Source organism: Oncorhynchus clarkii, chromosome 5 (assembly GCF_045791955.1).
Source record: "Oncorhynchus clarkii lewisi isolate Uvic-CL-2024 chromosome 5, UVic_Ocla_1.0, whole genome shotgun sequence".
In the NCBI taxonomy this organism is placed as follows: domain Eukaryota; kingdom Metazoa; phylum Chordata; class Actinopteri; order Salmoniformes; family Salmonidae; genus Oncorhynchus; species Oncorhynchus clarkii.
The window spans coordinates 39,799,990-39,814,878 of NC_092151.1; the positions used below are offsets into that span (position 1 = coordinate 39,799,990).

At 45.8% G+C, this 14,889-nt stretch overlaps 2 protein-coding genes and 1 pseudogene across 2 annotated transcripts; 1 reads left to right on the top strand and 2 right to left on the bottom strand.

The window, feature by feature from the left end:
* Positions 1 to 3,779: 3,779 nt before the first annotated feature.
* Positions 3,780 to 4,800, top strand: LOC139408811 (heat shock protein beta-11-like). The gene has a single exon (XM_071153154.1). The coding sequence runs from the start codon at positions 3,963 to 3,965 to the stop codon at positions 4,590 to 4,592; it is 630 nt and encodes a 209-aa protein (XP_071009255.1). The 5' UTR covers positions 3,780 to 3,962; the 3' UTR covers positions 4,593 to 4,800.
* A 2,407-nt stretch (positions 4,801 to 7,207) lies between these two features.
* LOC139410010 (heat shock protein 30-like) lies at positions 7,208 to 7,887 on the bottom strand (annotated as a pseudogene).
* A 6,272-nt stretch (positions 7,888 to 14,159) lies between these two features.
* LOC139410011 (heat shock protein 30-like) lies at positions 14,160 to 14,804 on the bottom strand. Its single transcript, XM_071155431.1, has one exon. It carries the CDS (start codon positions 14,802 to 14,804, stop codon positions 14,160 to 14,162), a length of 645 nt encoding a protein of 214 aa, XP_071011532.1.
* Between the last annotated feature and the right edge of the window lie 85 nt (positions 14,805 to 14,889).

A 14,889-nucleotide genomic window follows, 5' to 3' on the forward strand; every position in this document is an offset into this window, starting at 1 on the left:
AATAGAAAATTACATTTTCAATGAGCAGTTGAATTCAGTGTCAGTCAGGTTGGCCTGATTACTTTTTCTGCCTTGACATTCAGAGCCTTGCAAATTACATATGAAAAAATGAAAGCTATTTGAATAACTATAGTCTATAGTGACAATGGTGAAAATGTACATTCTGCAACCATTCCGGTCTTACCCATTTCAACATTGTATGCCTATGTTTTTTTTGGCGTGTATAAGGTACAATTATGGGAGAAGTACTCTTGACCTGGAGTGCTGGGAAACACACAGGGAAGAAAATGTACTCAACACAGATAAAGGACTTGGAATATGTGCCCTGCTTCTTCTATTACTGAACAGATAAAGAAAATGACTCATGTGCAGGGTGACACCCAGTGGAGAACCGTGGCAAAAACAGGAATGTTCCTGAAGACACTGGAGCTCCAAGTGGCAGGATAAACACTGAGCAAAAATATAAACGCAACATGTAGTGTTAATCACATGTTTCATGAGCTGAAATAAAAAAAATACCTGAAAGTTTCCTTACACATAAAAAGCTTATTTCTCTCAAATGCATACATTTGTTTACATTTCTGTTAGTGAGCATTTCTCCTTTGCCAAGATAATCCAGCCACCTGACAGGTGTGGCATATCAAGAAGCTGATTAAGCAGCATGATCATGACACAGGTGCACGTTGTGCTGGGGGCAATAAAAGGCCACTTTAAAAAAATGTGCAGTTTTGTCACACAACACAATGCCACAGATGTCTCAGGTTTTGAGGGAGCATGCAATTGGCATGCTAACTGCAGGAATGTCCACCAGAACTGTTGTCAGAGAATATAATTATAATTTCTCTACCACAAACTGCCTCCAACGTCGTTTTTGAGAATATGGCTGTACGTCCAATGTTGCGTTTATATTTTTGTTCAGCATAAAAGCTGTGAAACTCCCACTGCTGAGACAGAAACCAATGCAACCAATACAGTGCCATCTCAGAGCAAGAAGATTTAACATTGACTGAAGATGCTGTGCTCCCAGGAAGCTCCACATCGATGCACCAAATAATCCATTATCTGCTGAGGAGTAGGTGGCTGAGAGTGGTGCCCATCAACTGTAGCCTGCATGTGACAATGCAACAATCCCTCAACTCACAGACAGAGGGCAGCACCACAGAAGACAGCACCACAGACACACAGGAAAATGAATAGACAGGCTTCTAATCTTGTCTTTGTTTTTTTGTCATATGTTTTTTATAAAATTTCTGGAATTATGTCTTATATGTTTAGTTTTGTGACCCAATAAAAATGTGCAAAATATGTTTTTTTGTGTACCAACAAAAAGCACAAAGGTTTTAACTTATTTCACATACAATATTTAAGTCCAAGTCTTTATCAAGTAATTGAAAAGGACCTGCTGTAACCCTAACAAAGGTCTGTGAAAACCCAGATATCTTATGTCAGGCTTCCCCCAACTGGCAGTCTGTGGGCCAAATTATTTTTTTGTTTTTTTGTAAACCAACGAATGTAAAAGCCTGTAAAAACTTCAGCAAATCATCTCCAAGTTATTTACATTTTGGAAATCTATTACAAAGTATTACCACGTACGCTGAGTATACCAAACATTAGGAACACCCTTTACCCTCAGAACAGCCTCAATTCGTTGGGGCATGGACTCTACAAGGTGTCAAATGTTGACTTCAATGCTTCCCACAGTTGTGTCAAGTTGGCTGGATGTCCTTTGGATGGTGGACCATTCCAGATACACACAGGAAACTGCTGAGCATGAAAAGCCCAGCAACATTGTAGTTCTTGACACAAACTGGTACCGCTGGCACCTACTACCATACCCTGTTCAAAGGCAATTAAATAGTTTGTCTTACCAATTCACCCTCGGAATGGCACACATACACAATCCATGTGTCAATTGTCTCAAGGCTTAAAAATCCTTCTTTAACTTGTCTCCTCACCTTCATCTACACTGATTGAAGTGGATTTAACAATTGACATCAACAAGGGATCATAGCTTTAACCTGGATTCACCTGGTCAGTCTATGTCATGGAAAGAGCAGGTGTTCTTATGTTTTTGTTTACTCAGTGTTAGCAGATGTGTGGAAACAGGGACGGAACATAGTGTAAAAGGCGATTGATTTGTCTGTGCAGATTAAGATAGCCCGAGGATGATAGCACAAGGGGTTAACCACGTAACTGTGTTTTGTCACAGTCCACACTATAATGTTAGGCTTTTAACTGACTTGCCTAGTAAATAAAATGTGCTCTTTCCTGCAAGTTTCCATACAGCTGACTTCCTGCAGATAGTAAATCCAAGGGATGTCTCACATGCTGCTGTCACACTCAAACGGATCTTAGCTATACGTCCAGTCTAATGACTAAGTCACACAAAGGCAAGTTTTTATCATGTTAGAAAAAACACTATCCTATGACAAGAGACACTTTTTTAAGTAGTAAAGTGGGATAGCATGACTAATTTAGTAATTTTCCACAACAGTTCAAATGAGTTGTAATTATGTTCCGGGGCCCTGACCATCAGCTCAAAAAAAAATGGTCCCGTGGCTGAACTTAGTTGATGATCCCTGTCTCGTGTCATAGTCCTGATTTAGATTCAGCCCTCTAGCTGCTCCTTCAAAAGTGTCACGCCCTGACCTTAGAGAGCCGTTTTATTTCTCTATTTGGTTAGGTCAGGGTGTGATTTGGGTGGGCATTCTAGTTGGTCTGTTTCTTTGTTGGCGGGGATGGCTCACAATCAGAGGCAGCTGTCTATCGTTGTCTCTGATTGGGAATCATACTTAGGCAGCCTTTTTCCCCACATGTGTCTGTGGGTAATTATTTATTTTCTGTGAGTGTTTGTGTGCGCCACGGTTGCGTCACGGTCTGTTTCTGTTTACCTGTTTTTGTGTGAAAGGTTTCACTTCGATTAAAGATGTGGAATTACATGCACGCTGTGCCTTGGCTCATTTATGACAGGGAGTTTGAAGACAGCGAACGTGACACAAAGGCTCAGTGTGTTTCATCTGATGCCGTGGTTTAGGAAGACAGTAACTCCTTCTTCTCATATAGCAACTTCCTGTATGTTCCTTAACATTTATTGATCGGACATGGCATTAATCTGTGTCCAGATCAAGTTTCCTTTGAAATATTTAATTAACTTGGAGAAGTTGCTGGAAATAGGATCTTAGCTGTTTTTGTACATTCAAATCAAGAATATTATTACATTATAGATTGTGACTCATTGTGCACACTATGAATACACACTATGAATAATTTTTTGGTCGTGTGATGTTCTCTCAACAAACACAACACTATATTTAAAGACAGAGTAAGGAAGCAATGTTGTCAGTGGGTGTCAATTTCAGAGTCACATCCAAGAAGATGGTTGAGGGAAATTGAATACTGACTCAAGCTACATTAATACAATGTTAATACATTTACTACATGTCATATCAATAAGGGGAAGGGCACTTGTAATTCCTTTTATGTCTGTATCCCTTTTAAGGCAGAACCATATGTTATAACTGTTATCCTCATAAGTACAGTGATTTCAGGAAAACTTTGGATTTGTTGTCATGGGGGAAAGGTTATTCATGGACAGAAATGACAGCATGACAAAGCAGCTGTTGTAGATTACTTGCTCACTTTGGAGGCTACTCTTATTTAAAGGACGTTATGTGGCCCTGCGACTCTGACCTGCTTCAGCGGCCACTCTGTAAATAGAACAACGATATATCCCTAAGGCATTTGGCAGTCAGACTGCACTATTACCCGGGGCTTGTTTTGGAGAATGACAAAAGTTGCGTAGTCATAACACTCAGACGTTGAAGTCAGAGGAATGCTACTGGAACTTTCCATTGGACAGTATAAAAGCTGTGAGCCCTAGTCTGCTGGGGACAGAAGCTCGCGGAGACACAATCAGGGAGAAGAGACCAACTAGCAGAAACGACGCAGATTCGATTTTGAATATGCTTTGCCCCAGCATGATGCAGTCTTCCCTCAACCCAATGAGCCCAATGGGCCCCTTCATGGACTTCCACTGGCCCGTCCGCAGCCTCTGGCCAGAGACCCGGCCTCTCTTCTTCCAGATGGAGCAGGAAATGATGCGAAACATGCAGGAGATGAGGCACAATATGGAATATATGCAACGACTCCACCAAAAGATTTTCGAAGACATTGATGGCCCATTATCTTTAACTGACTTCAAGCCCATCGCTTTCCAGATGGGGAAAGAAAACAACCGCTTTGCCCTGACACTGGACACTAAAGACTTTTCTCCAGCGGATCTGTCTGTCAAGCAGGTGGGCAGGAAGCTGAGAGTCAGTGGGAAGACGGAGAAGAAGCAGGACGACGGGAAAGGCTCCTTCTCTTACAGATGCCAGGAGTTTAAACAGGAGTTTGACTTGCCTGAAGGGGTGAATCCTGAGACAGTCACCTGCTCTTTGAATGATGGACAGCTACAGATTCAGGCACCAAAAGTGGCTGCTGTGACGGAAAGCAATGAGAGAGTGGTTCCTATCACTTGTTCATCAGCAGTAACATCACCCGGGGCTGCCACTGAGAGCACTGCTGTGGAGGCAGAGCCCAAGAAGGACTGATTACGATGACTCATTCATGATATTGCTATAACCATTCATTTTATGTTTGGAAAATAAAAATAACTCCCATGAATATCATAATTTCTGTACTATCTCAATGAAATAACTATTTTGTCAAATTTGATGAATTCAACATCAATAATTATCAATGGCATGGAATGTAAAGCCAATATTTTAGCATGTTCAATAAAGTTTTTTTTAAATTGTGTCCCTGGCCTGGTTTTGCTGCCATTTCAATACATGTCTTGAAAATCACTTAGTGGATTGAAAGACTATGTTTTGATATTATAACAGAGTTGAGTTTTATAAGAGTAATGTAGTTAGTCAAAATGAGCGCAAACAGGTTCCGGGTACATATGTACTGTATGGTCTGTGTGTGTCTATGTTAGTGTCATATTCACACTCTTCAAACTACGCTAGAGAATGTCTGAGGGTCACAGGAGTTGAGTGGTAGTAGTGTTCCCACCAGTCACCATGATATCGCTGAAGAGACCCTGCCATATCTGAACTATTTCTCAACACAATGTAAGTAAAACATTATGAGGAGTGTAAATACTCTACATCAAAAAGGTGACCAACCAGGAAATGATCCCAGGACATGAACATGTAACTGAAATGAAAGGTCTGGTGAGGTTTTAATGAACTTACAGGATTTTCCTGATTATGTCAATAATGATTTCCTTATACATGAACAAAAATATGGGCCTGGATCCATCCAAAATGTTAAATATAGTTTCCTCTAGCTAGCATACTGGGGGGGAGGCAGGGTAGCCAAGTGGTTAGAGCGTTGGACTAGTAACCGTAAGGTTGCAAGTTCAAACCCCTGAGCTGACAAGGTACAAATCTGGCATTCTGCCCCTGAACAGGCAGTTAACCCACTGTTCCTAGGTATTCACTGAAAATTAGAATGTTTTCTTAATTGACTTGCCTATTTAAAAAATACTGTATATATAGTATAGTAAAATATAGTATCTTTAATTTCAACGAGTGAATTGAACAACTATTAGAAGTGTACTGAACATTTTATTGTGTAACAAAACGACAGAAAGACATTATTTCAGAGACAATCTAATAAAAACATTTAGAGAATTAATTATCAAAACAAAATATTCTATGAATAATACTTGAGGCCAGGCTTTAGGCAATATGTATTTTGTCCATAGACAATTGATACTTGTGTGTGTCTGTGGTTCTGTCCTCTGTGGTACTGCCCTCTGTCTGTGAGCTGACGGATTGTGGCATCTTCACATTGAGGCAACAGATGATGGGCACCACTCTCCCAGCTACCTCCTCCTCAGCAGAAAATTGATTATTTGGTGCATCAATGTGGAAAGTTAATTTTTTATGAGAAATAATGGTGAGCCAGGGAGAAGGTGACTGTCTCAGGATTCACCCCTTCAGGCAGATCAAACTCTTGTCTGAACTCTTGGCATCTGTAAGAGTAGGAGCCTTCCCCATCACCCAGCTTCTTCTCTGTCTTCCCACTGACTTTCAGCTTCCTGCCCACCTGCTTGACAGACAGCTCCTCTGGGGAAAGGTCTTCAGTGTCCAGTGTCAGTGCAAAGACCTCTCCATCTTTATCCAGCTTGCAGGAGACTGGTTGGATGGCCAAACAAACTTTCCTGTCATTGCCACAGTTCTCCACTGGGTGACACACTGAAGGGGAAGTGGTGACGTCACTCCAGCCAGCTTCTAAATCAGGTAGTTCAGTAACAAGCTGGATGAAGTCCACAGTCCTGAGATATTAGTGGTGCTGTACTTAAAGCAGGTCACCTTTTATTGGTTTCACTGATGAATGATTCACTTAACTTAAATATATTTATGACTTTTAAAAGTATTTTGAATCATATTGCTTTTCACATTTACAGTATTGATGGATCATTAGCAATGCATATTCTGTGACATGTAATAGTATCAGCAAAGTCGAACAAAATTGGACCAAAGATCACAAGCTACGTTTTAAAGAGTTTTCACCACAGGCGTCACTGCAAGAAAGGTCCAAATGTAATTGAACACATTCTAAAATAATCCACGGAGAAATCATATTTTGAATAAAATAAATGCAGATTGTACAGCATTATGAAATTGGTCATGTGTCGATTGTATGTTCTTATAATATTGTTGAAAGTTGAAAGAATGTTTGTCTGGCATTATGTTTATCATATATTTACGTATGTTTTTTAATAACTAAAAACAATATTTTCTAGTTGTGGAAACTATTCACTCACATTCAATGATCTAAAACAGGACACTTGCTCAAGTCCACATGACATTTGTTTTCAGAAGTCAGGTTTATAAACATGTCATAAACATGTTAGAATCAGAACATTTTCAGGAGAGCTTTTTGAAAATTGAATTTATTGAAAATGATAATTGAAAAATTTCAGGCCAGTGAGCCTTTTGGAAAGTTAACTTTTGATGAGAGATAATGGTCATTATGTTGATATCCGTTGAAGAGATCATAACAACTGCAATATTCTGTAAAATTGTATATTTTATTGATTAAATTAAAAAGCATATCATATTGATTGTTACAATATATGAAATGTACATGCATACAGTTTCATAACATGAAAAATATGTATTAGAAAATGTTTCATCCAGTGAAATAAAAATCAGTCCTCGTGTGAAACGCTGTTCTCTTGTTTCTTCTGTGTGTCGGTGATGCTTCCCTCTGTCTTTGACAGGAATTGTGGGGTTTCCACATCCAGGCTACAGTTGATGGGAACCACTCTCTCTGCCACCTCCTCCTCACAAGATAATGAATTCTTTGGTGCCTGAATGTGGAGCTTCCCGTCATGAGCCAGGGAGCAGGTGACTGTCTCAGGATTCACCTTTTCAGGCAGATCAAACTCGTCTGAACTCTTGGCATCTGTAAGAGTAGGAGCCTTCCCCATCATCCAGCTTCTTCTCTGTCTTCCCACTGACTTTCAGCTTCCTGCCCACCTGCTTGACAGACAGCTCCTCTGGGGAAAAGTCTTTAGTGTCCAGTGTCAGGGCAAAGCCCTCTCCATCTTTATGATGCTTGTAGGAGACTGGTTGGATGGTCAAAGAGGACGGGACGTTGTCCAACTCTTCAAAGATCTGCTGCTGGAGTTTTGCCATAAGCTCCAGACTGCTCTTGATCTCTAGCAGGTTTCTCTGCAGAAGATCCCGCTGGCTGAGAAGAGGTCGGACCTCTGGCCATAGACTGCGCACAGGCCAGTAGAAGTCCATCAATGGGCTGAGGGAAGACTGGAATCCTCGGGAACACAGCATCTTCAGTCAATGTTGAGTGTTGAGTCTTGTGTGTTCAGTGTTGGATGTATTGGTTTCTGTCTCGGCAGGGGAAGTTTCACAGCATTTACAGTGCCTTGCGAAAGTATTCGGCCCCTTGAACTTTGCGACCTTTTGCCACATTTCAGGCTTCAAACATAAAGATATAAAATTGTATTTTTTTGTGAAGAATCAACAACAAGTGGGACACAATCATGAAGTGGAACGACATTTATTGGATATTTCAAACTTTTTTAACAAATCAAAAACTGAAAAATTGGGCGTGCAAAATTATTCAGCCCCCTTAAGTTAATACTTTGTAGCGTCACCTTTTGCTGCGATTACAGCTATAAGTCGCTTGGGGTATGTCTCTATCAGTTTTGCACATCGAGAGACTGACATTTTTTCCCATTCCTCCTTGGAAAACAGCTCGAGCTCAGTGAGGTTGGATGGAGAGCATTTGTGAACAGCAGTTTTCAGTTCTTTCCACAGATTCTTGGATTGGATTCAGGTCTGGACTTTGACTTGGCCATTCTAACACCTGGATATGTGTAACGGCGTTCGTCTGTAGACGGAGAAGCGGACCAAAAAGCAGCGTGGTGGTTACTCATGTTTCTTTAATGGAAAATGAACGATACATGAAATAACTTAACTCTACAAAACAACAAACGGAACGTCAAAAAACCGATACAGCCAATCCTGTGACAACAAACACAGTGACAGGAACAATCACCCACAAACACACAGTGAAACCCAGGCTACCTAAGTATGATTCTCAATCAGAGACAACTAATGACACCTGCCTCTGATTGAGAACCATACTAGGCCGAAAACATAGAAATGCCCCAAAACATAGAAAAACAAACATAGACTGCCCACCCAACTCACGCCCTGACCATACTAAATAAATACAAAACAATGGAAATAGAGGTCAGAACGTGACAGTACCCCCCCCCCAAAGGTGCAGACTCCGGCCGCAAAACCTTGACCTATAGGGGAGGGTCTGGGTGGGCGTCTGTCCGCGGTGGCGGCTCTGGCGCGGGACGCGGACCCCACTTCACCATTGTCTTAGTCCGCCTTATTGTCCGCCTCCGTGGCTTACTCACCATGGCCACCCCTCTCAATGACCCCACTGGACAGAGGGGCTGCTTGGGACATAGGTGAAGCAGCTGCTCGGGACAGAGGGGCAGCTGCTCGGGACAGAGGGGCAGCTGCTCGGGACAGAGGGGCGGCAGCAGCTCGGGACAGAGGGGCGGCAGCAGCTCGGGACAGAGGGGCAGCTGCTCGGGACAGAAGGGCAGCTGCTCGGGACAGAGGGGCGGCAGCAGCTTGGGATAGAGGGGCGACAGCTGCTCTGGACAGAGGGGCGACAGCTGCTCTGGACAGAGGGGCAGCTGCTCGGGCGGCCCCTGGCTGACTGGCGGCACTGGCGGCCCCTGGCTGACTGGCGGCCCCTGGCTGACTGGCGGCACTGACGGCCCCTGGCTTACTGGCGGCCCCTGGCTGACTGGTGGCACTGGCGGCCCCTGGCTTACTGGCGGCCCCTGGCTTACTGGCGGCCCCTGGCTGACTGGCGGCACTGGCGGCCCCTGGCTGACTGGCGGCACTGGCGGCCCCTGGCTGACTGGCGGCCCCTGGCTGACTGGCGGCACTGGCGGCCCCTGGCTGACTGGCGGCCCCTGGCTGACTGGCGGCACTGATGGCCCCTGGCTTACTGGCGGCCCCTGGCTGACTGGCGGCACTGGCGGCCCCTGGCTTACTGGCGGCCCCTGGCTTACTGGCGGCCCCTGGCTGACTGGCGGCACTGGCGGCCCCTGGCTGACTGGCGGCACTGGCGGCCCCTGGCTGACTGGTGGCACTGGCGGCCCCTGGCTGACTGGCGGCCCCTGGCTGACTGGCGGCACTGGCGGCCCCTGGCTGACTGGCGGCACTGGCGGCCCCTGGCAGACGGGCGGCACTGGCGGCTCCTGGCAGACGGGCGGCACTGGCGGCGCTGGGCAGACGGGCGGCACTGGCGGCGCTGGGCAGATGGGCGGCACTGGCGGCGCTGGGCAGACGGACGGCGCTGGCGGCGCTGGGCAGACGGGCGGCGCTGGCGCCGCTGGGCAGACGGGCGGCGCTGGCGGCGCTGGGCAGACGGGAGGCTCAGCTGGCGCTGGGCAGACGGGAAGCTCAGCTGGCGCTGGGCAGACGGGAAGCTCAGCTGGCGCTGGGCAGACGGGAAGCTCAGCTGGCGCTGGGCAGACGGGAAGCTCCGGCAGCGCTGGACTGAGTAGCTCTCGTAGCGCCGAACAGGCGGGAGACTCCGGCAGCGCCGGAGAAGAGGAAGGCCCTGGTAGCGCCGGAGAGGCGGGAGACTCCGACAGCGGCGCCGGACAGGCGGGAGGCTCCGGCAGCGGCGCCGGACAGGCGGGAGGCTCCGGCAGCGGCGCCGGACAGGCGGGAGGCTCCGGCAGCGGCGCCGGACAGGCGGGAGGCTCCGGCAGAGGCGCCGGACAGGCGGGGGGCTCCGGCAGAGGCGCCGGACAGGCGGGAGGCTCCGGCAGAGGCGCCGGACAGGCGGGAGGCTCCGGCAGCGGCGCCGGACAGGCGGGAGGCTCCGGCAGCGCTGGAGAGGAGGGAGCCCCTGTAAGGATGGGCCGGAGAGACAGCCTGGTGCGGGGGGCTGCCACCGGAGGGCTGGTGCGTGGAGGTGGTGACGGATAGACCGGGCCGTGAAGGCGTACTGGAGATCTTGAGAGCAGGGCTGGCACCAACCGCCCTGGCTGGATCTTCACCCTAGCCCGGCAGATGTGGGGAGCTGGGATGTAGCGCACCGGGCTAAGCACGCGTACTGGGGACACCGTGCGAACAACTGCATAACACAGTGCCTGACCAGCACCACGCCCGCCACAGTTAGCACTGCTAGGAGCACTGTAGTGCTGAGATGGCACAGGACGTGCAAGGCTAGGGAGATGCACAGGAGGCCTGGTGCGTGAGGCTGGCACAGTCTTCACCAGACCCCTCGCACGCACCTCAGGATGAGTATGGAGAGCTGACCCCGGTGCCATTAAATCCCTGACACGCTCCGTCGGGCGAATGTCGTGCCTCATGCACCAAACCAGCAATTCCCTCATATCTCTCTCCTCCAATTTCCCCATTAACTCCTTCACAGTCTCTGCTTCGCTCACCTCCAACACCAGCTCTGGTTCTGAGCTCCTCCTTGACTCCTCACGATAAACGGGGGGAGTTGGCTCAGGTCTGACTCCTGACTCTGCCACACTCCCCCTGTGCCCCCCCCCAAGACATTTTTGGGGCTGACTCTCGGGCTTCCATCCGCTCTGCCGTGCTAGTTCCTCATAATGCCGCCTCTCTGCTTTTGCTGCCTCCAGCTCGGCCTTGGGGCGGCAATATTCTCCTGGCTCTGCCCAGGGTCCTTTCCCGTCTAGAATCTCCTCCCAAGTCCATCTCTCCAAGTAGTGCAGCCTCTCCCACTGCTGCTTTTGCTGCTGCTGCTGTTGCTCCTCCTGCTGCTGCTTTTGCTGCTGCTGCTGTTGCTCCTGCTGCACCAGTCGCTTCTCCTGCTGCTGCTGTTGCTCCTCCTGCTGCTGCTGTTGCTCCTGCTGCACCAGTCGCTTCTCCTGCTGCTGCTGTTGCTGCTGCCTCTGTTTACCACGCCGCTTGGTCCTTGGGGGGTGGGTGATTCTGTAACGGCGTTCGTCTGTAGACGGAGAAGCGGACAAAAAAGCAGCGTGGTGGTTACTCATGTTTCTTTAATGAAAAATGAACGATACATGAAATAACTTAACTCTACAAAACAACAAACGGAACGTGAAAAAACCTATACAGCCTATCCTGTGACAACAAACACAGTGACAGGAACAATCACCCACAAACACACAGTGAAACCCAGGCTACCTAAGTATGATTCTCAATCAGAGACAACTAATGACACCTGCCTCTGATTGAGAACCATACTAGGCCGAAAACATAGAAATGCCCCAAAACATAGAAAAACAAACATAGACTGCCCACCCAACTCACGCCCTGACCATACTAAATAAATACAAAACAACGGAAATAGAGGTCAGAACGTGACAATATGTTTATTTTTGAACCATTCCATTGTAGATTTTGCTTTATGTTTTGGATCATTGTCTTGTTGGAAGACAAATCTCCGTCCCAGTCTCAGGTCTTTTGCAGACTCCATCAGGTTTTCTTCCAGAATGGTCCTGTATTTGGCTCCATCCATCTTCCCATCAATTTTACCATCTTCCCTGTCCCTGCTGAAGAAAAGCAGGCCCAAACCATGATGCTGCCACCACCATGTTTGACAGTGGGGATGGTGCGTTCAGGTTGATGAGCTGTGTTGCTTTTACGCCAAACATAACGTTTTGCATTGTTGCCAAAAAGTTCAATTTTGGTTTCATCTGACCAGAGCACCTTCTTCCACATGTTTGGTGTGTCTCCCAGGTGGCTTGTGGCAAACTTTAAACGACACTTTTTATTGATATCTTTAAGAAATGGCTTTCTTCTTGCCACTCTTCCATAAAGGCCAGATTTGTGTAATATACGACTGATTGTTGTCCTATGGACAGAGTCTCCCACCTCAGCTGTAGATCTCTGCAGTTCATCCAGAGTGATCATGGGCCTCTTGGCTGCATCTCTGATCAGTCTTCTCCTTGTATGAGCTGAAAGTTTAGAGGGACGGCCAGGTCTTGGTAGATTTGCAGTGGTCTGATACTCCTTCCATTTCAATATTATCGCTTGCACAGTGCTCCTTGGGATGTTTAAAGCTTGGGAAATCTTTTTGTATCCAAATCCGGCTTTAAACTTCTTCACAACAGTATCTCGGACCTGCCTGGTGTGTTCCTTGTTCTTCATGATGCTCTCTGCGCTTTTAACGGACCTCTGAGACTATCACAGTGCAGGTGCATTTATACGGAGACTTGATTACACACAGGTGGATTGTATTTATCATCATTAGTCATTTAGGTCAACATTGGATCATTCAGAGATCCTCACTGAACTTCTGGAGAGAGTTTGCTGCACTGAAAGTAAAGGGGCTGAATAATTTTGCATGCCAAATTTTTCAGTTTTTGATTTGTTAAAATTTTTTGAAATATCCAATAAATGTTGTTCCACTTCATGATTGTGTCCCACTTGTTGTTGAATCTTCACAAAAAAATACAGTTTTATATCTTTATGTTTGAAGCCTGAAATGTGGCAAAAGGTCGCAAAGTTCAAGGGGGCCGAACACTTTCGCAAGGCACTGCATATGCTGCCACTTGGAGGTCCAGTGTCTTCAGGAACTTTCCTGTCATTGCCACAGTTCTCCACTGGGTGACACACTGCAGGGAAGTGGTGATGTCACTCCAGCCAGCTTCTAAATCAGGTAGTTCAGTAACAAGCTGGATAGAGTCCACAGTCCTGAGATATTAGTGGTGCTGTACTTAAAGCAGGTCACCTTTTATTGGTTTCACTGATGAATGATTCACTTAACTTAAATATATTTATGACTTTTAAAATGATTTTGAATCATATTGCTTTTCACGTTTACAGTATTGATGGATCATTAGCAATGCATATTCTGTGACATGCAATAGTATCAGCAAAGTCGAACAAAATTGGACAAAAGATCACAAGCTACGTTTTAAAGAGTTTTCACCACAGGCGTCACTGCAAGAAAGGTCCAAATGTAATTGAACACATTCTAAAATAATCCACGGAGAAATCATATTTTTTAGAAAGAAATTCAGATTGTACAGCATTATGAAATTGGTCATGTGTCGATTTTATGTTCCTATAACATTGTTGAAAATGGAAAAATGTTTGTCTGGCATTATGTTTATCATATATTAACATCTGTTTTTTAATAACTAAAAACAATATTTTCTAGTTGTGGAAACTATTCACTCACATTCAATGATCTAAAACAGGACACTTGCTCAAAAAGGCCTACATTGCAAATCCTGACAAGTCCACATGACATTTGTTTTCAGAAGTCAGGTTTATAAACATGTCATAAACATGTTAGAATCAGAACATTTTCAGGAGAGCTTTTTGAAAATTGAATTTATTGAAAATGATAATTGAAAAATATCAGACCAGTGAGCGTTTTGGAAAGTTTACTTTTGATGAGAAATAATGGTAATTATGTTGATATCCGTTGAAGAGATCATAACAACTGCAATATTCTGTAAAATTGTATATTTTATTGATTAAATTAAAAGCATATCATATTGATTGTTACAAGATATGAAATGTAAATGCATACAGTTTCATAACATGAAAAATATGTATAAGAAAATGTTTCATCCAGTGAAATAAAAATCAGTCCTCTTGTGAAATGGTGTTCTCTTGTTTCTTCTGTGTGTCGGTGATGCTTCCCTCTGTCTTTGACAGGAATTGTGGGGTTTTCACATCCAGGCTACAGTTGATGGGCACCACTCTCTCTGCCACCTCATGCTCACAAGATAATGGATTCTTTGGTGCCTGAATGTGGAGCTTCCCGTCATGAGCCAGGGAGCAGGTGACTGTCTCAGGATTCATCCCTTCAGGCAGATCAAACTCTTGTCTGAACTCTTGGCATCTGTAAGAGTAGGAGCCTTCCCCATCATCCAGCTTCTTCTCTGTCTTCCCACTGACTTTCAGCTTCCTGCCCACCTGCTTGACAGACAGCTCCTCTGGGGAAAAGTCTTCAGTGTCCAGTGTCAGGGCAAAGCCCTCTCCATCTTTATCATGCTTGTAGGAGACTGGTTGGATGGTCAAAGAGGATGGGACATTGTCCAACTCTTCAAAGATCTGCTGCTGGAGTTTTGCCATAAGCTCCAGACTGCTCTTGATCTCTAGCAGGTTTCTCTGCAGAAGATCCCGCTGGCTGAGAAGAGGTCGGACCTCTGGCCATAGACTGCGCACAGGCCAGTAGAAGTCTATCAATGGGCTGAGGGAAGACTGGAATCCTCGGGAACACAGCATCTTCAGTCAATGTTGAGTGTTGAGTCTTGTGTGTTCAGTGTTGGATGTATTGGTTTCTGTCTCGGCAGGGGAAGTTTCACAGCTT

Bases quoted from the DNA above. Each gene is read 5' to 3' on its own strand.
- LOC139408811 (XM_071153154.1), top strand. From the start codon at position 3,963: ATGCTTTGCCCCAGCATGATGCAGTCTTCCCTCAACCCAATGAGCCCA.
- LOC139410011 (XM_071155431.1), bottom strand. From the start codon at position 14,804: ATGCTGTGTTCCCGAGGATTCCAGTCTTCCCTCAGCCCATTGATAGAC.